The following is a 25,517-nucleotide window of genomic DNA, read 5'->3' on the forward strand; positions in this document are numbered from 1 at the left end:
GGGTCGGAGACGTTATTTTCTTGCTTAAATTTCTATGTAAAATATATAGCAATTATTGAAACAATATATTAAACTTGAAAAGTTCTTGAAACAAGATTTAAATCTTTAATAGCAATAGCTTCAAAGCAAGCCATACAAATAAAAAATATCTACTCTTCAAATTAACTTTATGGCAGTAATGTTTGTTTACAATATTTATTACAATGCACATTTATGTGTGTACATTACTAAGTGTTCAATCGAAATTGGCATGTTACAGCGACAACTTTAATTTTTTAGGCAGCCATTAAAAAGTAATTTCGAAAAATTCACAAATGGCATAATTTCTCACATGAAACCAAAACTCATTGCGTGAATTATTTAAGAATTTTATTCTTTACCCTACCATGTGCCGTTTTGGGTCAACTAGTAAACAAACACGTCAATCAATTGTGATTATCAGTTGGCATTTGAGACCACATCCTACTATTATAATTGTCAATTGCAATGTAATCAATGCATTTAAAAGTCCATTACAAGTGAAATAGGAAATGTCCATACGAATCAGTTTAATTTTAATTTTCCTTGTGAATTATTATTATTATGAATTTTATAAATGACAGTTTTACTCTCAATTACGAAAACTGTGATCCATTGGTTTCTCGAATAGTATGACTTACCAAAACTTTTGGACAAACAAAAATTTAAAACTATACTACTTATAGTAAGTAAGTATTTACTTCGATTTTACACGATTTATAAAATCTTATAGAGAAAAGGAAATTCACGTGCACATAGGGCTAGTCTAGTTTTTCTACCTCCAATTATATTAGTATTGCTAATTAGTTTGCTGGTAGAGCTGAGGAACTAAAATTAATATAGAAACGTCTTATGGTTGAGTAAATTTGAGGAATTTAAGGAATGTATTTTAGATTATTTTTGGGCTCTTATCATAAGTTCTAGAAAACGGTCAAATAATCATTTTGAATAGTTTTTGTTTTTATTCTATTATTGGTATGCTTACAATCTCGTGATCAATATATTGACAGCTGTGATTTTACAGATGACTTTATTGGCGGAAGGCCTTAACAACTACAAATTTAATTTTTAATTATGCATAACCTTTAACCACAATTGGTTTTTCCATCCATTGAATAATAATACGAGTAACAAGTAATATGTGTGTTTATACCTTGTGCTCATTAAAAAGGGTAAGTAAACAAGTTTTGTGTAAATGTATGTGACAAGTCGATGAACATGAACAGCGGACATCAAAATAATTACGCCGATCAAGTATTTTTTCAATTATGTTTCAATAAACACATTGATTTGTCTGTAGCATGTACTTCCATATGGGCATATCCCACGTATCGCACGCTACATTCGCACGATTTTAGCTAATGAAAATCAATTTTTTTGGGGTTTTTTTTTAAGATTTACCGTAAACTTTTGTTATATGTTTAGAGTGAATTGAGAGTACTTTCGGAGTGTATAAGATTCAATTTCAGTGGAGTCACTGTTTTGAAAATAATTAATAAAATTGTGACGTGTCGCACGCTACACAAAGTGGAAGTTAGTTTCAAAATTTTCATTTCAAACGCAATTTTTAGCGAATTTTGCAAAATAAACCCTATGAAAGTTAATATCCTAAAGAAAGTTAAGAATATTAGAAGGCAAAAACCGACCGAATGTAAGTAAACCCATTGTGTCGCAAAATTATGACAAAAATCTTTTTATTTAAACTAAACATTATTTATTATATTCATAAATGTGCTTAACAATTAAAATTATGAGCCCAAGCAGAGGCAAAAAATGAAAATTGGGTTTGATAAAAATTTGTGCATTTATAATGATCGAAATTTCTTTTATGCTTTAAATTCTTAAAATTCGATATCTACTTTAATGTTCCATATAAAGAAACATTACAAAATGTGAAATTTAAAAATTGGTCGCTGGTGGACTGTTTCTGGGATTTGCCCATATGATATATACTACACATGTTACGCGAAAATGTGCACAGAATTTTTTGACTTGCGAGTTTATACTACCCATAGGGTAGAAGGGTATTATAACTTTGTGCCGGCAGGAAATGTAGATTTGTAACCGTCGGACCGAGTCATCTCCGACGCTATCAAAAATATATTTTCTTGATCAGCGTCAATAGCTGAGACGATTTAGCTATGTCCATCTGTTTGTTTGCACGCAGATCTAGTTTGTTTCACGCTACGCCCTACTGTCATATATGTATTTTAAAAGTACTACAATATCGACATAGCAAATACAGTTTTCGGTATATTTCAGTATTGCTGCGGTACATTTTCTGTATATTTGTAGAATTTTAATTTATGGGTAGCGGTATCTCACAGTCGAGTAGATATATAGATATTGGAGAGAGCATATTACGTTACTTTCACAATCAATTACTTGTATTGCTGTAGAAAGGTAGAACCTAATTGATCTCTTATTATTTAATGTACGAATAGTTTGCGGTTTTCGTTAAAATAGATTGGGGCATAGCTGAAAAGAGCAGGTATTTCATCAGATAGTATTAGTTAAGAGCTAGACTTGAGAATGTTGAACAATCAGCTAACGGTTGCTGAAAAGCCAGAGAAATTCTTTGTGACCTTCAATGACTTTATGAGTTTGCCTCTGTTTTTCTATCATACAATTGGAGTGGATCCGTATGAGTCGACTAGCTCAAATTCTGTACCTAGTCGCTGGCTTTATGTCAACTTTATGGTTCATGTTACAAATATGGGATTTAACTTTGTGATGGAATGCATGTTCGTCGTTCTCTACTATAAGGACACCGAGAGTATTGTCGATGTCTGCATGACTATATGCTATGTGGGTTTCGTTCTCGTTAGCCAATTGAAGACAATCAGCGTATGGCGTCAGAAGTCCAAGCTCAATGCCTTAGTTTGTGAAATGGAATCGATATTTCCATCACCAAATCGAGTGGAGCAGCAAAAGTACCAAGTGGATTATTATTTGCGTCGCTGTCGCTTTTTCCTACGGGGATTCAGTGGACTCTACTTGGTCCTTGCCGTGACATATAGTTTCTATATCTATGTGAAGTACTTAATCCAGCACTGGCTGATGCAATCCACGGAAGCAGAGAAAGCAATGCCTTACTTCTCCATATCGCCATGGGACTGGCACAACAACTGGAGCTACTATCTGATGTATCTCCTTCAGGTGCTGGGAGCTTATACAGCCACAACAGGACACATTTCGGCCGATATTCTCATTTATGCCGTCAATATGCAGCTTGTCATGCACTTTGACTATTTGTCTAATGAATTGACCGAATTTAAAAACGATGCAGCGATGTTACATGGCACTAAGAGCTATGCCAAAGACTTGAAATTACTGCAGGATTTAATATCCTATCACAACAAACTTCTCGGGTGAGTTAATTACAAAAACGTTTTCTAACTTGAATATACTTTGTTAAACGCTCTTTCCAGACTCTCCGATGTGATGAACAATGTCTTTGGCATGCCTCTACTCTTAAACTTTCTGACTTCCTCAGTAATGGTTTGCTTTGTGGGCTTTCAGATGACCCTTGGCTTGAGCGCAGATCATACTGTGAAGTTGGCTCTCTTTCTAATATCGGCTGTCTCAGAGATTTATTTGATTTGCTATTTCAGCGATCTGCTGATTGTCGCAGTGAGTTATAAGTAATGATCGCTAATCATAGTTTCTAATGTTCGCCTTTATATTCTCTTTCAGAGTGAGAGTGTGGCTTCAGCTGTTTATAAGATGGAATGGTTTGAAGGCGATTCTCGATTTAGAAAAATGCTAATTTTCATAGCTTTACGCGCTCAGAAACCAGTTTGTCTGAAAGCCACTGTTTTTCTTGACATCTCAATGGAGACCATGACTATGGTAAATATATATAAATATATTTATATATTTCAGTTAATTTATTACATCTTTACTTTCCCAAATAGTTCTTGAAAATGTCTTATCGTTTATTCTGTGTAATACGCACTATGTATCAGTAGAGTTCTTCTATTATGTGGTTGAAGGAAGATCTTTAGAAAAAATTAAACTCTCAAAGGAGCAATAATCTCCTGAAATATTGTATTATTTTTATTACATTATTGTATTAAGGCACGTTAGTTTAGTGAAAATAACAAACATGATAATAAAGTGACATCTTTAAGCACACAAATCGATGCTAAGTAATGTGGTCCTGACCTAAGGACGTGTCTACTCTCGCAGCGGGGCTTTCACTTCATTATTGTTCACGATGTACACTGAAATTAATTACACAACTAGAACTACAGTTTCCCCCCCTGTGGTCCTTCGACCGGCAGTCAAGTAAGCTTTCTTTTGACCAAATGAAACAATTGTCTAATAATAATTAGTCGAGTGTCGAGAGTGGAGTAAGCAGCTGGGTCCAGAAGGAATCACTGAATTTGCCATGAAGGTCCCAACGGCATGCGTGCTTCTGGCCTTTTAAATATCGACCAATTAAATGTGCTTGCTTGTAAATAATTTAACATGAACACAACGCAACCCAACGTAAACAAAGAGGCCTTGTCAATTCCAAATGCCAATCGATTGACCATATATTAATAGCCTCGACCTGGGCACCCAGAAAAACAAATGAGTGTTCGAAATGAACGTCCTCTGGTGTTTGGAAAGTAACATTGCAATTTGTTTGGGTTTGCATGGATTTGTTTCCCAAATACCCTGTAAATATCTAATGGGGTAGACAATTTAATCTTTAAAATTAGAAATATACTTGAATTAATACAACCGAACATTTTTTGTGAACTCATGTGTAATATTAATTTACTATGATATTAATATATATTTGTTGCACTTGACAAAATATCTTTTGGTCGCGCACTCCCATTAAATTGTTTTACTTTTAATTGCGTGATTAGATATGCTTTCTTTGCATACTCGAAGTCTTAAATTCAAGGACTTCGTGTGCGTGCCAAGAACATTTAATGAATTCAATATTAGAATATTCGAAATCTGTCTATGGAGTTTGAAATTCTTTAACTGTATGATAAAAAATCTGATATAATAATTTGAATCCAGTTACCCAAAAAGTATCTGAAGAGCTATTATTATTCCTGAAAATATTTTGAATGAGGTCACATATTTACTGAGGAAAAGGAAAGTGTGTATTTCATTTATATGATTTACGTGTTTCATACTTTGAATGTAATACTTTCGTATACTACTTCGAGTGCGAATATTCAAAAAGAAGTCGAGTGCACTTATTTAATTTACACAAGAAATCAGTTGGAAACACAAGGAAAAACAAAAAGAAAAACAAGAAGATGCCCACATTTGGTAAGTGGGAAAAGTAAGAGTCAAATTCAAGCACACCCCGAAAAAAGGCTTCTTTGGAGGCAGGCACTTTGATCAGCGTTGGCGACGACGATGGCGACCTCAGGTAGAAGTTAATGCAGCGAGCGAAAGTGGTTAGAAAGTGGTGGGCGCCCAATGGGCGTGGCAGAGCTGTACTTTGCTCTAAGAGAGTCTCAGTTGATTTTGCATGCATAATTTGTGTGACAGGCGTAAAAATATGCAGGCTCTGCACTTTGATGAAATATGTACGCCAAAATACGGGGAAAAATTGAAATTGAAAGAAAAAACAGACATAAAAAAACTCGAAAATGAAATAAACTTAGCGGAGATTTGCATAAAAGCGAAAACCCTGAAGAACGGCAACAGTGGCTTAATAGTTTTGTTGACAAGTTGCGACTCCTAACTCAATCAGCATGAAAATCAGCGAATTGCTATAAAACTTGGCCAACAAATCATTATGAGCACTCGCATTTCTTGATTTATACAAATTTATATTCCCATATATGTATAGTGTGTGTGTGTGTAATTATAGATGAATTGGGCTGAATGACTTACCAGCATTATGCACGATATGCCAAACGGATACGACCATAAAGTATCCGGCGTTGAATTCACATAGGCTATGAAGCAGCCGTCGGTGCAGAGTTTTATAAGCAGCAATCCTCCAGCCCGATAAAGTAGGCCAAGTCTAAATAATGGAATCGTAGAAGACATAGAGCGGGAGAGAGAGAGAGAGAAAGGAAATTAGAAGCGATTTAACTGAGGGGGATGACGATTTTATGGTTTATGTGCGTCTGGTCATATTGCTGTCATTGCTTCTATTTTCAGCATACGCCAGCAAAAAGGGAAATTAGTTTCGGCCGTGCTCTAAAAATAACTCTCAGCGGCTTGCTGACTGCGACAGCTTATCGGGTACGGGTGTATAAGTTAACAGTTATTCGTCAAGACGGCGAATTGCATTTGAATTGCTCTGCCAGTTGCTTTTATGCAATCTAAAGCATCGTATTGGTCGCCATCTTAAGCGGTGCAGCATAGAGATGAGCTCGTGTCGTGACACGAAGCTCACGAGTTCAAACAGTACAGCTAGTCTTGGACTCAGACGACCATCTCTAAGCGATTGCCAACTATTGAAGGATGCTTACCGCCTGCGCAGCGCCATATTGAATTTATCCAACGGATGCGTGTGGACATTGCGATTCTTGTGCCACAACCACAAAAGTTTCTTCATTAAAATGACAAACAGCGCAAAGAAGAGTAGAACGAAAAGCAAATCGATGCAAATGAACAGAACGAAGCTCAACGATGGCGAAGTCGCTCCCAAACCGGATGTGAATGCCGCCGTCGATGTCTGTTCGTGCAGCTGGCCGGGGGCGCGGCTCCAGGGGTCGGGCGTCTGTTGTTGTGGCCAAGTCAAAGCCGCAGCTGTCACCACTGGGCTGTTGTCTTGGTTGCTTGGTTGCTTGCCGCTGTCTGTGATTGATGACGCTGATGACGTGGCCACATCATCGTAACTGCCACCGCCACCGCCATCGCTGTCGCCATCACCCATCATCGATGCTGATGTCTGAGTTAGCGCGGAAGCAAGACGCTGCCGTCTCGTCGTCCCATTGCTGAGCAGCGCCTCCGACTCGAGCATTAAATTATCGCCATTGAGAAGCGTGTGGGTGGCATAAGAAAGGCCCCCGTCATACTCGTGACCCTCGTCGCTGGCATCACTTGCATCGCTGGCCGCATCCGTTGACTGTCTCGTCCAGAACAACTCGAGCCACCAGTGTCGCGGCCACCTGCCAATGATGCTGCAGATAAGCGGCGCAGCGATGGCAAACAGCAGCGGCAGCAGCCAGCTGATGCCAATCGCTCCACGTATGCCCGCCGAGCCACTGTAGAGCGCCAAGGAAACGGAACTGGAGGCATTGCCTGGGCCGGAGTTGCTGCCCGCATTGGAAATGTTGGCCGGATGACGACTCCTGGTGCGACGAGCAACTGCCAACTCCGCCGGCGACTGGATGTTGATTTGCGTAATATTGCTAAGACTCTCGCGACGTTTGGCTTGCTTTGTGGGCGTCGCCGGTTTGCTGCCGATTTGGAGATACTTCTTCGGCACCAGCTCCGTGTGTATGACCAAGGCGATGGCAATCAGCGTTGAGATTCCGAGCAGCAGCAGGGATGCGAGTGTGCTGCTGATTATGGCGTGCCAGTTCTGCAAAAAAAGAGAGAGAGAGAGAGGAAATTATGAGGCGCATTAATAACGCTCCAGTAATTGCCACATTGCCACTCCACTTCGTTGCAACATCATTATTTTTAATTAAATATAAAAGTTGTCATCGCATTACAGCAACAACAAAACCGCAGCAACAACATTTACGAGTGAGAGTAAGGCTATATCTACATGTATACTTATTTCACAGCTATTTACTTTGGATTTTCATGCTCTCCAGACCATAAAGACGACATCAAAATTTGACACGTGCCTCGGGCATAAATTATTTCATTGCCACGCCTTCACGCCTTGAGCCATGTCCACATCCACTGCCAATGACTGGACATTGCTTATTAAAAAGTTATAAAATTCTCGCTCTACTTTGCTTTTCTACTCTCACAAGCCCTGTTTTTTTTATTTTTATATGTGGCCAAATGGGATAATGTTTTATTAGCAATATGAAAGTGGCTCAAAAGTGTCTCTTGAATTACTTCTTATTAACTTTTTTTAATGCGTTTGTTATACATAAATTACTGATCTTATTTAATTAAAAATTAAATTGGTCTATTTTAGTAAAATTTTTAAATAAACATGTTAAGAATTGAAAATCGTTGAAGTGGTAAAAAATGATTCATAGGGACTTTTTATACCCGCTACCCATAGGATAGGCTGAAGGTAAGGTATGTAAAATGTCCATCCGTCTTACCGTCCTTCTGCCCGTTCGTCTGCCTGTCTGTCTGTCCGTCTATCAATATATTTAGAATGTAGTATAATATTAATCTACTAAATATATCCTTTGGTACATATATAGTTTCAATAAATTTGTAGAATATGGTTTTATTTGGAAATGGGTGACGGGTATCTCTGAGTGGAGCACACTCTTCTGTGGCTTAATTATTTGTTAAGCTTAATTTATAGTTTTAATACTTCATTGAATTTACAATCAGTTATTCCATTTACAAATCTATTCACATATTCTTATTTTTTGTTAAATTCGTAAACAATATTCAAGTATATTTGCAAATGTTCATAATTTTAATATTTCATAAATTATCTTAAATTCCCAATACTCTTCATTTAGTAAATTAGATAAGATCGTTGAGTTGAATAACAGACTCAACTGATGTGTCGAAGCAAAAGAGCACTTCATTTGAAACTCTGATTAATCTTTGACTCCAAACAGAACATTTTCAAGTAAAAGGACAACACAAAGAGCGAATTTAATTTGTAATCATAAGACGAATACGAACTTGCTGCAAGATACTTATTGAAAAAATGCATTTGTAGAGGTTCTTGACGCTGATGTTGTGAATGTCAGAAAGCTAAGTTAAGTAAGGGAACAGCATAAATGTTACAACTGAATAGACCATTAACCAAATTGAATGCTAATACTCTGCCAAACTGATTCAATATGCGAGCTTGTGGGGAATGCAGGAAGTGGCTGCGCTGGTTTGGCTAAAGCAAAAGATTGTGGTTTTAATATGCCAGCCACACTTCATTACATTATCAGCATTCTTCTTTCGCTTACATGCTGCTCTTAGCTTCTTGAAATCAGTCAGCCCAGCGAACGGAGGTCAGCCTCATTTCGCTGTAACATTTAAAATCATTGTTGCTGTTCTTGGGCGGAGGCAAAAACAATTTTGAGAACTTTTTAATTTTCAATTCTCAGCGTAAATACATTTTGTTTCGTTTCGCGTGTATTTTTCTTATCCGTTTATTTGGTTCTTTTTTTTGTGCGAAATTATGAGTTAAGTGCGCTTAAAAGCTTTCGCCTTTCACATGCCGCTGCCGCCAGTCAGGAGTTTGGCCAGCGGGCATACCACATGGCGAATACGTTATTTATTTTATTCTTATATTATTTATCATGTATTTTCCAACAGTCGCTGAAATTGTATTTATTTATGTACAAATACACATGCAAATACACACACTGTGTGTGTATGTCCATAAGTAAAATGAATATTTTAAATTTTATTTATTGTGGGTTATTGTGCGGACCACGCCCACATGCCACAGCCTCCTTCAACGTGGCGTGTGACACGTGTTTTTAACCATGAAATTTGCATTGTGTCTTTGTGGTATGTTGTCATGTGTGTCGCCTTTTATTTTATATATACTCTACGTACATACATATGTGCACATACTCTTACTATATTAATAAAGTCGCCTTCGCATTTGCATGCAATTAATGTGCATCAATAATATTTACGTGCGTGCTGCATTATTTAGTCAATGTTCGCCATTGGCGCTGCGTTATTTAAACGCATTGTGCAACTTGCCCGGCGGCCGTAGAGCGCCTTTACGTAAGTTGCTCATTAAAATATGATAAAATACCACAAACTCAAATGAGTGTGAATATGTGTGGGAGTGTGAGTGTGAGTGTGTGTTGCATGCTTCATATACAATGGGTGGCGCTATCAGTTGCTTAACTATGGCAACAACACTCCTTGGGGCATGCTTGAGTTGAATGCTTCGGCTTGAATTACGAGCAACTTGCTTGTGCCGTTCGAGAATTTCGCTCTTGTCCATAAGCATTATTAAGTTTCAATCCCCTCTACTAGTTGTCCCCGTGTCCATATCTGCCAGAGTCTCCTCAGTTCCTTTGCCTTTGACAACTTTGTTTCAATTCCCCCTGTGCGTGTTGTTTTTACATTTTCAATTGCATAAACCTTTTTGTTTCTCCGTTTTCTGGTCGTATTGTTGTTCTTGGCCTTGTCGCGTTTTATTTGTTTTTCATTCATTTATTGCGCTCCGTTGTTTCCAGCAACGGCCCAGTTTATTACTAATTCAAAAATGTTACATCTTGTTAGGAGCTTACAGTTTTCCTTACGCTTCCCTTCTCACCTCTCTCTCTTTCTCTCTCTCTGTCTCTCTCTCTCATCTTTTTATAGCGAACTGAAGTTGGTTTTCGCGGCAGTTTCGCGGGATCCCAAAAGATTAAACATCGCAAATTTTATACTCTTGTTTATACGTTTTATTTTTTGTTGGCTTCTTTTTGTTGCTTTCATTTTATAATTTAAAATATTCTGAGATTCTGTTGGGGATTTGAAGAGAGTTGTTTCAGACTGTTGTTTTTGGGACCGATCTCAAGAATTTGATATTCCATAAACTATGAGAAATATTTCGCTGGCGCGTTTGGCAAATTGAAAATGTTGGCATTTATTAATATTAATTTCGATTTAAGCGATATCTTTTTTCTCAGCTTTCTTCAGCTCTCTGGAGAAGCTTGCTTTGCTCTGTTGACTTTTAATTTGCATTACTTTCAACAGGTGGATACGACAAGGCGGCTTAGTGCCATCGGGAATTGTATTTCATGAATTTTGTGTATGTTGGCTTTGCCTTTACAAACTGTAAATTATAATATTTACTCAAATCCCCGCCATCTTTATGCCTGCCAGACGACAAGTTAATTTATTTTCTTTTTGACGATTATGATGATGGAGATGATGATGATTATTAAAATTTGGGTCCCAAGTATGGTGGTTCTTCACTCCCCCTTTTGAAAGTAACATACATAAGACTCAGTACATAAGACTCAGTACGCCAAAATTAGTAATTACAATTTCTTGATTGTTATTTACTGGTTCCCACCCAGGTATGTGAGTACTTAGACTGCCCCAAAGGGGTGCACTGAAAGGGCGCAATATTCATTTGAAGTATGTGTACTCGTATTTGCAAATTTTCATTTCGGTTCTTATATTCTTCTTCTTTGTTTTCTGTTTTAAACGCACTTGAATTCAATTTGGAAACATTTTTTTTGCGATTATTATTCTTTGTATTTTTTCCGTTACTCGAACACTGGTTTCCTTTTACTCGGTTTTTTGGTTTTCGGTTTCTTTTGTTGTTGGGTTCGCCTGAATTTATTTGTATATTTATTTTGCAGTAATTAAATTTTACGCTTTGGTTGCGTTCATTTCGGCAAGGGGAGAGCAGTGTGTCGAGGAATGAGCAAAAGTTTTCACTGTGTGCAGCTTTTGTTTCTAAAAGTGAAACACTGCACAGCAGTTTCGAAAAATAAACTGTTGAAACAGTTTTCTTTCAAGGTGGCTTTCAACCAATTGCTAGCAAAAATATTATTTATTGAGATTTATCTATATTTCAAGTCAAGTTTTCTTTGGCAAATATTTTTACATGTGAATGGAGACAAATATCAAATCGGCCTAAAAGTATGCAATAGTTTTTAGATTCGATTTTAAATTTAAGATGTGAATGAAAGGACAACATTTTGCAATCATCCTAAAAGTATGCAACAGTTTTAAGAGTTGACTTTAAGACGCCTTTCAAGCATAAATTAGAATTATTCAATTAAATTAATACTTACCACAGGCAGCATTTTCATGAAGCCCAGCAAATAAATAAGCATAACACTCGACGTAGAAATACAAAACTGCATCTTTAGGAAGGTCACAGCACACTTGCGATTACACCAGATGGGCAAGAGGATGAGAAACGCAGAGCAGCACTGAAGCAGGCAGCAGGCACAGCTAGCAATCACGAAAATGGGTCGCTGTGGGGCATGCGACTGCGTGGACTGCAACAGGATACAAAGAGAAGGGGAAAAAACAGTAAAATTTGTCGTAAATTAGCTTAATACTTATAAAACTGTGGCCAAGGGCAAACAAACAAATATATTTAAGAGCGGCAGCTTATGCCACTGCCAAGTTCCTCAATGGAAGCAAATAACTATATTTAAGTAAGTACAACCAAAAAGGGAAATCATAAGCAAAGTTGCCAGGGTCAAACCGTAAAAGTGAAAGCATAAATCAAAAGCATTTTCCACTTTACTACACGTAAAATTAGTGCAAATTTGACGACCTTCCTTCTTTGTATTTGTGTTACTCACATTGGGCTGCTTCTTGGTCAACATCACTACATAAGTCCCAGAGAGCGGGCAAATGCATCGGGTAATATTCTCCATCAGGTGCTTGGTAATGCACAGGTCTGAGCGCCATGTTGAATCGAACGAGGCCTTATGGTCGTGTCTATCGAAGGGTAATCAAAGTCAGTTCATTATTTTGTTGTCTCTTTTGCCAGCTTACCCGCATACCGCAACCCAGTCCCCCGACTTGGGCACGCTTTCATGCTGAAATATGATCTCCACATGTCCAGCTTCAAACGAGAGATCGAGAGGCTCTCGAAAATTGTCGTTCGAACGATTCGATTGAAATAGCCAGGTTTGAATAATGCGCGAAGCGAGGACATAGTCCGAGTCCTTTGGATCACTGTGAAATGCAAATGAGAATAGGAATGAAGAAACTCGCTATGGATTTGTTATACATATCGAGTGAAAGTCCCCCACATCTTCCACTATTTCCTCATTAAGTGAATTACGAATATACATATATCAATAAGCTGTATCTGTCAAACAGCTGTTGCTATTCATGCTCCAGTTGCACCCAAACTAATCGCATCAAGGCAGACAAGCACTGCATGTGTTCATTAAAGCCTAGCGGCACATACATAGAAGGACATATAAGCATTCTCTTGTCTGCATAATTAAATCAACGTTTTTCGGAATATTGGCAGCTATACTACAGGCATTTCATGTTATTCCCAAACAGATTTCATTTCTAGCTTCCGTTATGGACACACACACTATACTATATGCTATATGCTTATTCGAATGTAGTATGGACAAATATATTTTATGGTTTGTGGATGTAAGTTTCATATTTGCATTTTGTTTACTATATTGCGCCATTTGTTATTATGTTGTTGCCACATCTACAGCTGCCTTAATGCGCTTATGAGAGATGCACTCGCTTGTCACTGCGAATCCAACAACATTGACAACAGTTGGCGTTACACAAGGGCTCTCAAGGACTTTTATCCGGGGGACTTAGTATTAGACACAGCTGAGATATAAGTAAAAATAATGCCACGCAGACTGAGCACATGTTTCGTCATACGGAAAGTATTTAAGGAAAGATTAAAAACATATTGTTAACCATTGCATTAACAAATATGTAAGATGCTAATGATTCTATTACTTACCTGCCACGCGTATAGTATGTCTTTGGCAGAAAACTTTTCAGGTTCTTGTAGGAAATCACAGAAGCGAATATTGTCGAGTTGGCCATGATATGAAGCAGACGTGAGGACAGTCCAATGTCCATATATAGTTGATCCGAAAATAAGTCCTCGCTGCATGCGAAAGAAAAGACAAAATGCAAAAGCATTAAATCATAACCCGGACCTGCTATGCAGCCACCTCACTTAATTAGCTTAATTAGACACTTAAAGAAGTCAAAACTGTTTGCCAAGGTAAGGCTCTGCACTATTTCAAGGAGATCCAAGCACACTATGGCAAAGTCTGTCAAGTTGAATTTTTATGATCCATTTTATAGTAAACACGAGCGCGTGTGCTTGTTGTTTTACGCATTTTCTTTTTCACTTTTATACTTATTTATGTTTGCTCATAAAGTAAATTTTCCATTAAAAGAGAATGCAAAATATCTTCACCGTTTACCGTTTGCCGTTTACCCTACTCCCTTCGTCAAGGTGGCATATTAATCATAAAGCCAAGTTTACTGTTTACTTGGCCAGCAGAAATTTGCATTCACGTTTTTTTTTTATAATTATGAAATTATGCAAAGTGCGAGCACTTGAAATGTGAAAGGCACTGCTCTTCTTATTTTCAAGGAGATTTTAATTAATCGAACTACCAAATACATACATTCAAAACTTTTTAATTAAAGAAAGCGGAACAAGTGCCTAATTTTGAATTATTTGCTAAATTTAAAATTGCTTATCTAAGGTGATATTTGCATAAAGGGAATGCGTAGCGATCGGAGCCACACGATTTAAATTGAGCTAAATGAAATGTTCTTAATTCGGGTTGAAGCAACTCACCCGTAAATGCGTAAATTGAACGGCAACGTTTTCACGGAGGTCATATAAATGCGCAGCGAATTCAGGCGATCCAGTGACAATGTATCCTCATCGACTGTCAAAATACTCGTGGCGCCAGCAGCATCGCCGCGATTGGCCTGCAATTTGCCTGCAGCACTGCCCGGGGCAAGGACAGCTCCTGCATTGCCATTGCCGTTTCCATCACCTCTGCCCCCACCGCCACCGCCACTGCCGCCTCCCTGTGCGGTCAAAGTTGTTGAACTGTCAGCAGTCGTTCCCGAGGACGTTGCCTGACTGTTGCTGCCACTGTTGCTCCTTGTCGATGTGGCCAATTGTGAGGCCGCAATTGTCTCGCGGTTCAGTGCCGCAGATTGCGTTAAAAGTTGTAACTTTTTAATTTGCTGCAAAAAGAAATATTGTTGTCGCGTTAAATCATGTCTGCCCAAAGGAATGAAGGTCAAGTTATCAATATGAGAGAGCGTAAACACCGTTGCCGAGACAACAGCTTGTTGTTGCTTTTATTTTCTACCCAGTCAATCGAAATCAATTGTTTGCTTGCCTTTGTTGTTCAGTAGCTAGAACTCATTATGACTGGACTCATCGCTCAAAAAATATGGCATCGAGTCTCAAAGTATAAAAGAAAGATACCCTGCTAGAGTTAGGTATTGTTCTGGAGCTAAACCATCATCTAGACTTAAATTACTGGAATCATCCTCATATAACCATCATCCATGATTGAGTATCCCTACTCAAAGAGTTAAAAATAATATTTTATATATCGATAACTTTAATATGTTATTTACAAATGAGCTGATCACACTAGGACTGCCTCTTTCCTTTTTGATCTTGATTTCAATATGAATGTGCTGCGTTATTGAAAACAATTAAATATTAAAGGTGAAAAGTAAAAGTTTCTTCTTTTTTGGGAATGCCAAGTTCAACCTTCCATATGTCAGTTATTATATTAAATAAAATATCTATTGCTTAATATACAGTTTTGGGTTAATGCCCCGTTAGGCATGCTGTAGATTAACAGGGTATCTCAAGGTGTCAAGCTATTTATTAGACGGTTGCCATAGCACTTAGACGCTATTTACTCAACATTTGCTATAACATTTTTGTATACAAAAATAATATCAAGTGTTATTTACAGATACATCATACTTCATACAATATGAATAACTTTATTTTTAGTTTGAGTGAGGTTTTCGGCACTCCTGCAAATAAACTTTTACCTTGCGCTCTAAAATAAGCAACCTCTACTTTAAGCTATTCTACCATTTCCTGGCTTATCGCTTGTGCAAGTTCTACGAATCCTTTGCGAGGAGTGCAAACAATTGTTTTGCAGTCAGCAGATAGTTTCGATGAGCATTACACACCACAAATCAATAGCAAATGGCGGTGGCGAAACTCGTTGGAGTTGGCCATATTTTTCTGTTGGCAATAACAGCAGAAAGCAGGACAACAATAAGTGAGCCGGCAAGTCAATGAACTCATATCAAATTATAAATTGTTGCATTCTGAAGTCAAGGGTTTGCCAAAAGCTTAAACTTAAGTAGCATTCGAGCGGACAAGCGGGCAATGAACCAATCGATTTTCAACCGAGTTCTCTTCAATTTTGAAATGTTCTCTTGACTATTTTGTCATGTACGTCTTCTACTTTCAATGTTCGGATTGCATTTTTTGCTGTGATGGCACAATTTCCTGTGCAAATCATCTTTGCGCACTTGTTGGGCAGGATATATTTAAGGATAAATGAAATTACGAGACACAGGACTCACATCCATGTGCAATTGAAACCGAAAACAATTCCAATTGAAAAAGTTTCCATTGCAACTTTGTAAATACAAAACGAAAAAAAGAAAAAAAATACAAAATACTTCAACTTCAACAGTCATCATCCACAGTCATCATGCCACGCCCCTTGCGCCTATGCAAATTGTAGCAGTTGTATGATTTCCTTTTAAAAGACGGAAAAAATTTCTATGAAAATTTGCTCTAAATAGTTTCAGAAGCGAAAAGTCCGCTTAACTTTGCGACCTGGCCACGTTGAACAGTTTACCGGCAAATCACTAGGGCGGTCAACACATAGTGGGCGTGGCCACACACACGTCACATACGTGTGCTCGTATGTGTGAGTGTGTTAAACTTTTCTGCTGATTTGAAAGTTTTGCTGCGACTTTTGAACTGCGTTTTTGCAATCGTTTTTTCCCCAACTACTTTTTGCTAAGTGATTTGTCGTGAACTTTACGAATTTAATTTTTGAATGGCAAAATTCTCGTAATAGCCAGTCTTTGCTAAAGTTTTCTTTCGGTCAAACTGCAGAATGTGAGGATATTTGGCAGGAGCGCATTAGCAACTAAAGGAGGCCAAATGGAACGCACAAAAGAGAAACGGCAACCTTGAATTGAAGACAAATCAAAACACTGAAATTTAATTTTCTCAGTTAAAGCAGAATAGCAAAAACCAAAACAGAAGCGGATTATACGATCTCAACTGAAATTGAAAATGGGGAAAATAGTGAAAAAAGTTCTTAATTAATACGAGTAAGAGTATAAATAAAAAAAACTGGTTCGGTGAATGGTCTTTTATCAAAGGAGAAGGTGAGACAACATTAAATATAAACAAGTTTAAGTTTTTTTTAAATAAGTCCGACCCTGCGAATTAGAGTAAATATTCTTTAAACTAGGTCAATGAAGTTTGTTTGCCACTTAGTTTGTGCTCCCTCGATAATGAGTCAATAGGCATTGAAACTTTTCTCGTATATTTAAATTAAGTCTTTTTTTTGGGGCATTCTAAATTGAAATATAAGCATTAAAAAGGCAATTGAAATCGGCAACTTTTATGCATAAAACTTTTTCAATTGCAAAATCTACAAAATGCTTTACCGCAAACAATGTTAATCAGACGAAAAATAAATTTAATGAAAATCTGCTTTAAGCATGAGAAATGCAATCATAATTCAGAATTATCAACAACCAATTGATAAGGCCAACTGCAGAACAACTCATGTTGAATATGTGGATGTATGTGCTTGTATAAACTGAAATTGATAATATGTATTCAATACACCGCAATCGTATTCATTCACAATATTCATTCATATATGAATTTAAATACATTTTATTTAATTGATAAAACATGTGGGCACAAAATTATGGTTTCTGTTGTCACATTATTGCATGTTAATATGATTGTTAATTTATGGAATTTAAATTTAAATAGCTCAAAAATATATTTAATTATCTCTCTACGTTAACTTATTTGATAGTTCTCCTCTCTTAACGAACATTATCGATTGCAGTAGTCTTCTGTTAATTAAAAGTTCGGACAAAAGTATTTTCGATTCGTTCGTACCTTCAATAGTTTTGGTAGAGTCAATAAGAAGACTGCCAACTATTTGGCAAGTTGAGAAAAGTTGAAATGCTGGCATTTAATCGACCCAATTATGTTGGCAACTTCTTTTTTCCGCCTTGCTAATAAAAATTTTTTAAACTTCAAAAAAAAAAAGAAAATAAAACATAAAAGTGTTTGGTGAAGTTTCGGGCTCACATGGCGCATACTTAATATTGAAATGCCATAACTCAAGGGAACTCGAAGGCAAACAAAATTAATTTGAGCGCATTAAAAACTTTCACGCTCTCCCCATCGACTTTCTGCCATTTGGGCTCTTAGTCACTCATCCTCATTTTGTCTAAAGTCAACTATCTGCTATGCAGACTGCGCAATAAAAACTTGCTTAATTTCCGCGCGTGCCCCGATCTTAAAAGATGAATATTAAAACACGAGCTAGCGACAGCTAATAGATTATGCTGTACAGTTTGCTTCATTCGCCAACTTACTGCTACTCCTTAAAGCGAGGTCCTTGACATTGAGTCACCGTTGCTGATGAGGATGCGAATGCGGATCAAGCTGCTTTTACTTTCATGCTACTACTTCTCCCACTACTACTACTCCCACGCCGAACAGCTGCAATCAACACTCACATAAATTTGCATATCAAAATTGAAGCCGGATGCATGCGACTGCCTGCCTGCTTGGTGTAATACAACCAACTCCTTCCCAGCAACCGTGGCTGTTACTTTTATGCCGCACTTCGCGAAAACAAAGTGTGTTCAAGGAATAAAACATGAGCCCAGACCCAAATCCTCGCCTCCCTTCCATGACAGCAGCTTCGACTCTGGCTGGCGAGCCACTTAAAAACTTAAGTAAGTCGAGTGTGAGAGCGAAAGCCGCCAACAACAACAAAACCCGCACTCGTTCTACTTCAGATCGTCAAGGTCCAAGGTACATTGACAGCGCTGCAAAGGACAAACGGGATACGCACTTTTCACCAAACAGCAACAAGGCCATAAGTAGCTTCCGTCATTGTCCGATGGCCATAAGGAGGTAGCTGTAACAATGGAAGAGAATGAAGAAGGGGAGGGGTAATGGTTATTGTTTTGCGGTGCAGCCAGGTGTCTGGAGTACCATTGAGCCTGGCTCATTTGTCTCGTTCATAAGTGAACTGTTTGATTGCTGCTCATTAGCAACAACTCTGAGGCAAGTTTGAGCATCTACTTTGTGGTTTACTGTTGGGTAAACAATAGTCAAGTTAAAGTGATAATATACAAATTCAATCTAAAACCTCAAATAATAGACGTAATACGGAATATTTAAATTTACAAAGTATTCCAGCTGTAATGTAAGATAAAATTGTTTTCATAGTTCAGATCTAGGCTGCAGTTTTTAGCATTACGTTGATTGCTGTTAGGTAGTATTCTTTTCACCTACAACACCATCGTTGAATCATTCAATACTTCAAGTAAAATATATGCAATTTAGCAAGATGCTTGCCAACAAATTGGCCTTTCAAGCCACAAAATACATGGCTTCTGCCGAAGGTATTCATTACCAGCAAACATAGTATCAATTCTGTGGCTGGTTTAGTCGTAGTTCGAATTGCGGTAGACAAATGTAAATTGCGGCCCAATGACAAACCCCAACTACATGCTAAATAAAAGTAAAACCAGTGAAAAATGCGACTCGTATTACACACACCCCAACACACCCCACACCACCTCACACACACATCGTTGTACTATACTATAAATGTGTGTAGTACCGCAGAGCGCAGTCCAATTTAGGCCCTTAAATGTGTATGAGCGTGTAATAAATCTGGAAAGAGCCGCAAACCAGTCTGGCAAATATTGAATATGGCTGTAGGTTATAAATTATGGCACCCGAAACTCGCTCGACTGCCGCTCTTTTCACATAATTTATGTGCGCTGGGAAGTACATACTGTACATGCGCGAGCATGTCTGTGCATGCACAGACAAGTATAGACTTAATGCTGACTTGAACTATATACTCTAGTGTAGTGCAGTGTTGTGGTCTCACCTGTTGACTGTTCAGGGATTGTGCATTCTGCATGACTTTGTCCAGAATGCGGAGTATTATCTCCGCAGCCATCTCACGCTCCAATTGTGTGCCTTTCAATTGCAAATAGGTGTCGAGCTGCAAAATAGTCAAAGAAATACGAGTGTGAGCTTGAGTGTTGAACAAGTGGACCAAAAAGGTGGAAGCACAGCGCACAACATAAGAGTCACTCTTCCATTGCCCATTGCCCAAAGCCCATTCGTTAGGCGGGAAATTTGTGTGCGCATTAAAATGAAAAATTGTTGCCAAGCGGCCGAAAGAGGAGGAAAACTTTTCTTCTTTCACTCTACCATAAGTTGGCTCTGAAAATTGTGTGAAAAATTGCCAGTCGCCCCGCCAGCTTCTGCCAGCTTTTGCATTCATTTGCGTGTAAAAATAGTTTCTGCCAAAAACCCCCTGCACAAGTGCTTGTGGATGAGGCATCTTAACGTCCAGGCTCAGGCCGAGCCTCAGGTAAGAGTACAAGATGTTTGTAACGCTTTGAGCTCTTTGCACTTGTCTCATTCCCATCCCAGCAAAGTCTTAAAAGTGCTCAAGTTGCAGTGCATCCCAAGACGCGATACTTGTTCAAAATTGAATTTGGCGAATGCGAACCTACTACGAATACTACTTGAGGCAACAACTTTTCCTCCCTCGTGATATTATACAGTTTTCTCAAGACAAAGTAGCTCAGGCGCTCAATCGGAAATCACGAGAATTGCTAAGAAGAGCGCAAACTTTAGTTGAACTATTCGCTCCGCTAGATTCACCCTTTCGGCCCTTTTCAGATTTATTCAGTTCTGCGCCCACCTCATGCAGCATGTCGATGAGGAAACTCGCCTCGCCCGGCAGAAAGTTAGGCCTTCGCTGCAGGGTGTAGTCAAAGCAAGCCTTTAATATATTTGACGAATTGGTCTGCTGAAATCCAGCGCTCAGAGCTCGGAACCGATTGTAGATGAGCAACAACTCATCCCGCACACAGCTAGAGAAGTCAGGCAGCAGCCAGCTGGAGTTGCCGGCATCCCGCTGTTCGCAGATGCGTCGCGAGTGTCCCTCGTAGCCACGAGGACAGTCAGTGATAATGGGAGCACCGGGAGCACTGGTGGGCCAGTGGACCCCATAGCTGGACTCTGCCAGACACACGTGGACTGCATTGCGCTCAATGACATTGATGTAGACACTCCTTGACACGGGTCGCACACTATTGGACACTAGACACGCGTACTCTGCGGACTTTTGTATGTTGTTGATCTTCAATATGCTGCCATCCGGATAGAGATCCTCCCACATGGCTGTCGCGGCATCCGACTGAAAGAGCACGCCATTCCGCGTCCAGCTGTAGCCCAGCTGAGCATAGCGTTTGATGTCATCATTGCCCGGCGAGAGGCAACGCACTCGCAGCGAGTCACCACGCTGCAGCGTCACACTCGCAGGATCCACCCGCAGTCGAGGTGGCGACTTGATGTGGATATGTAATGAGCGACACTGTTCCACGCCCCAATCGGTGACCTGCAAAGATCAGAAAACAGATGTTGAAAAAGCAGTTGCGTCTTATTCGATATATCACTCAATTTTCATTTAACATAGTTGAATAACATTGAAATGTTAGAATGAAAGATATATAAATTTTAAGTTTTTGGTATTCTTTTTTTATTTTTATATGTTGAGAAAACCTGAAATAATGAGTAACTTAATAAGAGTGTTAATAGTAAACGAAAGTGTCTCATTATTAAAAACAAATCATGAATCAAATAAGAAAGCTACAGTCGAGTATGCTTGAATGTGAGATACCCGTTATCCACAGTGCGGTATTATTCTAAAAGTATACCAAGTTGATATACGTCAAAAATTATAAAATCGATGCAGTACTGCATTCGAAATATACCATAGAGTATGTAAATATACCAGATTGTCCTACCCAATGGATGGCGTATAGAAAATTAGATCAATCGCCTTTTGATCCGGACAAATCTTTAATAACATATTAACACAGGCTTACCAACAATATTTTACTCATTACGTCTTTGAGTAAGCCTATATAAGAGCTAAATCATGACAAAGGACTCAAGTTTATTGGAATAAAGAATGCATGCCTAGTGAAGGGGAAATGTGAGAAATCAGGAAAAAAATGAAAGTTAAAATTAATTATAGAATACAAAAATGGCAACTATCCGAAATATTTTATGCAATATCTAAACATTTTTACAAAAAAAACAAGTTAGAAAGTTACAGTCGAGAGCGCTCGACTGTGAAATACCCGCTACTCATTTTGAATAAAAGCAAAATATTGCGGTATTATTCTCAAAACATACAAAAAATACTAAAAAGTACTAACAATATACCATGATATATTTGGTATATATGTATAGTACTGCATTCATAATACCGCGGCGAAATATACCAGATTGTCAGCCAAAGCAACTAACGCCCCTAGTAAGTAGGCGTTTTTGCCCATACAAATGTATTTCTTTAATAATGCTTTAAATGCTGTCGAAAAAAAATTATAGCTCTATCTCTTATAGTCTCTGAGCTCTAGGTGTTCATACGGACAGACGGACAGATGAACATGGACATGGTCTAGATCGTCTCGGCTGTTGATGCTGATTAAGAATATATGTATATACTTTACATACATTTCCTGCTGGCACAAAGTTATAATACCCTTCTCCTCTATGGGTAGCGGGTATAATAAGTAATTTTGGTAATATAAAAAAAAAGATTAATTAAAACAATGTATGGAACATAATATAATTAATTTTATTTGTATGAGCTACATTATTGAAAATGATGCACTTTTTATGTCATTTACAGTGCAGCCCACTGTGCGACGTGCATTGCTGCTGGCTCTCGATGGACCTGATAAATAACAGCAATGACAACAGCAACAGGAGCATCAGAAACAGTTGAAGCAGGCGCAAGTCAACTGTCCTTTAACAATACGTGTGTGCCTTATGTCAACGATTGTTGGTTGTTTGCTCGAAGCACATGCTTGAATTTAATACACTGGCACTGGCTCTCGCCAGCTGTCTGGACTGTTGTTAGCCAGGCTAAAAAGCGAACACATTGTCTGCTGATTGGATATGACTTTGGCTGATTGCGCGCAGTCTGTGCTGAATGGACTGGTAAGCCTTTTAGAGGGCGTTTTCAAATAAGGATAACATGATTTTGTTGCGGTGTCTGGCTGGTGTGTTTGCCTCCATAGCTACTTAAAGCTCAACTGTGTCATGTGGCACAAACATGTTGCATAAATGTATGTTTGCGTGTGTGCGTGGGAGGAAGAAGGGTACAGAAAAAACAAAACTTTTGCGTCTGCTCGTGCTGCTCTCAGGGAATAGAATGTCGGTGGGTTTAGATGAAAGGGAAGATGGCGATGGAGTCATAGCCCTGCAGAGTTCGACATTAGTATAATGCTGATGATGATGATGATGATGTTGTTGCAGTTGCTCACAATTGGTTGGGAGGACTGGGGCCTTACATCCGTTTCAAATTTAAAAAAGCAGACAAACTAACGAGCAGCGACGTCAGGATCACACCTCGGGGCTCCTCATTGCCGGTATGTGGCATGTGGCATGCATTTGCCGTCGATGCTGTTGATGGTATTGGTGTATCTGTTGCAAGTGTCTATGTCTGGATGTGTGTCTGTGTCTGGCACTTTGTTGCAACTGAGCCGGAAACATTTGATAGACAGAGCTGAGCATTTGGCGAAGCAGCAATTCAAAAGATTGTTACTCTTAAGTTGCTGCTTTACGGCATTCGAGTATTTGCCCATTTGAAGTTGCTGTTTTAAATTTGTGGCACGAATCAAAAAATGGCGCAATGGCCCCGCACTTTACGACCCTGCAACGTCAACAAATCTTTGCCAGTCACAAAATCCAATTGGCAATTAACTCATTTAGCCACAAACCTCATCAGCTGTGACAGCGACAGCGACAACGACAGCGAGCATACAATTTTTTATGGCCCAAATGTGATTTTATTGCCCAAGTCTGAAGACTGAAGCTCAAAGTTGCGTCTCATTAACAGTCGAAGTCGTTAAACAGCACATTGTACGAGTATGGCTAATGTCATTTAGTCCTAACTCCAACCATCACCACCTTGTCCCCTTGCTCTAAGTCTCTGTGTCTCTCTGCAGTCAATAAAAATCGCTATAGTAGATGGTGGCATGCCACAACACTTGTGCCACAAAATTTCCAATGTTAATGATGCTGATGCGCCAAAATGGTTCCCTTTTACAGTCGGCAGATAAAAGCGTCTTTACGAACTGAAAAGTGCATGTCACCAAGGATAATGCCAACGATATGCTTCTTCTCTGTACCAATCCCACTACTTATGTACATATGTATATATGAGTTCAATTACAATTAAAATATTGTAGTTACCGAAATCCATAGCAAATAAAATTAAAACACTCAACATTACGGTCCCTCACAAAAAAGTGTTGCTTGCATAACAATGATTTCGCATTACAATGATTGGCGCCTGCTGTGGCCGTTAAGTGAGGTATTGAAGAATGTAGTGTTGTAGATCGATCCCGTATGAATTTAATGCCGTACTCAATTGACGGCTTATAGGGACTTTAAACCGTGTAAAGTGTCGTGTTACAAGCACATAAATCGGACATAAATCAATGGACGTGACAGAAACACAATCGATGAGATTAATTGGACGAACTGCAGTTAAGCCTAAGGACGGCAAGCCCCTGAAGGTAATGAACTAATTGCAAGTTGATATCAATAAATAAATAATGACTGCGCTTACAGCCCGAGGGTATTTTCTTATGTACCGACTCAAGTCATCGTTCTTTCCCTCGTATATGAATATGATGATGGAGTCCCTGGTGCATAATGGACGACATGAAGTGCCACATACACACACACATATACCACACACATGCACGCACATTGTTGACATGCTGCATAGCACTCGCACCTTGGGGCGCATCTTATTGAAAAGGATTTATGCTTTACAGTTTCAAGACGGCAAATATTAACCTTTGGGGATTGTACATTAAGCTTGTCCGCTGAGAAAGCAAAAAAGAGGAGAAAAAATCAGAGGAGAGAGATGGCGAGCACAGTCCGCTGATTAACGTGCAATTCTTGTAGCAGCTGCCAACAGTTGCCAAGAGGCCGCTTCCACTCCTCTTCCTCTACCCACTCCTCTTCACTGGGGCCGCAACAGCAATAGCAAAAGCAAAAGCAACAGCGTCGAATTCAGTATTTTTGCTTTTGCCTTTGCCTTTGATCTGATGGCGTCATTACGTGGTCCATACAGAAATAAGTGGAATAGCGAGAAGCTGGCACTAGGCGAACCAAAGGCACAAAGCGACAGCCCTCAAAACAGTGCTGGGGGACTCATACAGCGGGAGAAAAGCAAACGAAATCCCCCTTGGAACGCTCGGACAGCGCATTAAATACAATTGGTTCTGGGCTTTAAGAAAATCTTCGCTCGTTAGCTCTGTGGTCTCTCCTCTGCAAGCAACAGCTGCTGCTCTTGATGCTCTTTGCGGTCTTAAAGTAAGAAAATTTATGGCAGCGACTTGAGATTGCAGCTCAAGGAATACTGCTGCTACTGTTGCTGCACTTGCACTACAACACCAAAGCAGGGCACTAGAGCAGGGGCACCTTGCAGCAGCTTAAATAGTTCGCAGGACATGCAACAACTTTTTGTGCAATTTATTAAGGATTGTATATTCTCACCAAATAAATTTATTCAGTATTTTTGCACACTGTCGAGTGACAACTTTTTCAATAT

General features: G+C 38.8%; 2 protein-coding genes across 4 annotated transcripts in view; one reads left to right on the top strand and one right to left on the bottom strand.

The window, feature by feature from the left end:
* The window catches only part of LOC117564697 (uncharacterized), a 177,700-nt gene that overhangs the window by 4,902 nt on the left and 147,281 nt on the right, over window positions 1-25,517 (bottom strand). For 2 of the 3 annotated variants that reach the window (XM_034243572.2, XM_052002191.1), the window contains 9 exons: window positions 20,577-21,275; window positions 19,749-19,865; window positions 14,369-14,769; window positions 13,511-13,660; window positions 12,556-12,738; window positions 12,360-12,498; window positions 11,838-12,047; window positions 6,459-7,516; window positions 5,872-6,004 (listed from right to left, as the gene is read on the bottom strand). In XM_034243572.2, coding sequence (XP_034099463.2) covers window positions 5,872-6,004; window positions 6,459-7,516; window positions 11,838-12,047; window positions 12,360-12,498; window positions 12,556-12,738; window positions 13,511-13,660; window positions 14,369-14,769; window positions 19,749-19,865; window positions 20,577-21,275 — 3,090 coding nt within the window. The remainder of the gene's footprint in view (window positions 1-5,871; window positions 6,005-6,458; window positions 7,517-11,837; window positions 12,048-12,359; window positions 12,499-12,555; window positions 12,739-13,510; window positions 13,661-14,368; window positions 14,770-19,748; window positions 19,866-20,576; window positions 21,276-25,517) is intronic. The other variant, XM_052002190.1, reaches the window with a different exon arrangement.
* Window positions 2,551-3,989, top strand: LOC117563408 (odorant receptor 67a). The gene is made up of 4 exons (XM_034241740.2): window positions 2,551-3,389; window positions 3,450-3,651; window positions 3,715-3,870; window positions 3,936-3,989. The coding sequence occupies exons 1-4, from the start codon at window positions 2,551-2,553 to the stop codon at window positions 3,987-3,989; spliced, it is 1,251 nt and encodes a 416-aa protein (XP_034097631.1).

The sequence above is a fragment of the Drosophila albomicans genome, chromosome 2L, assembly GCF_009650485.2.
Source record: "Drosophila albomicans strain 15112-1751.03 chromosome 2L, ASM965048v2, whole genome shotgun sequence".
Taxonomy (NCBI): domain Eukaryota; kingdom Metazoa; phylum Arthropoda; class Insecta; order Diptera; family Drosophilidae; genus Drosophila; species Drosophila albomicans.

What these genes read in the sequence shown, in the direction of transcription:
- LOC117563408 (XM_034241740.2), top strand. Translation starts at nt 2,551, where the DNA reads ATGTTGAACAATCAGCTAACGGTTGCTGAAAAGCCAGAGAAATTCTTT. An exon ending in TATCACAACAAACTTCTCGG is followed by an intron (nt 3,390 to 3,449) that starts GTGAGTTAATTA and finishes CGCTCTTTCCAG; the next exon opens with ACTCTCCGATGTGATGAACA. An exon ending in CAATGGAGACCATGACTATG is followed by an intron (nt 3,871 to 3,935) that starts GTAAATATATAT and finishes TTTCCCAAATAG; the next exon opens with TTCTTGAAAATGTCTTATCG.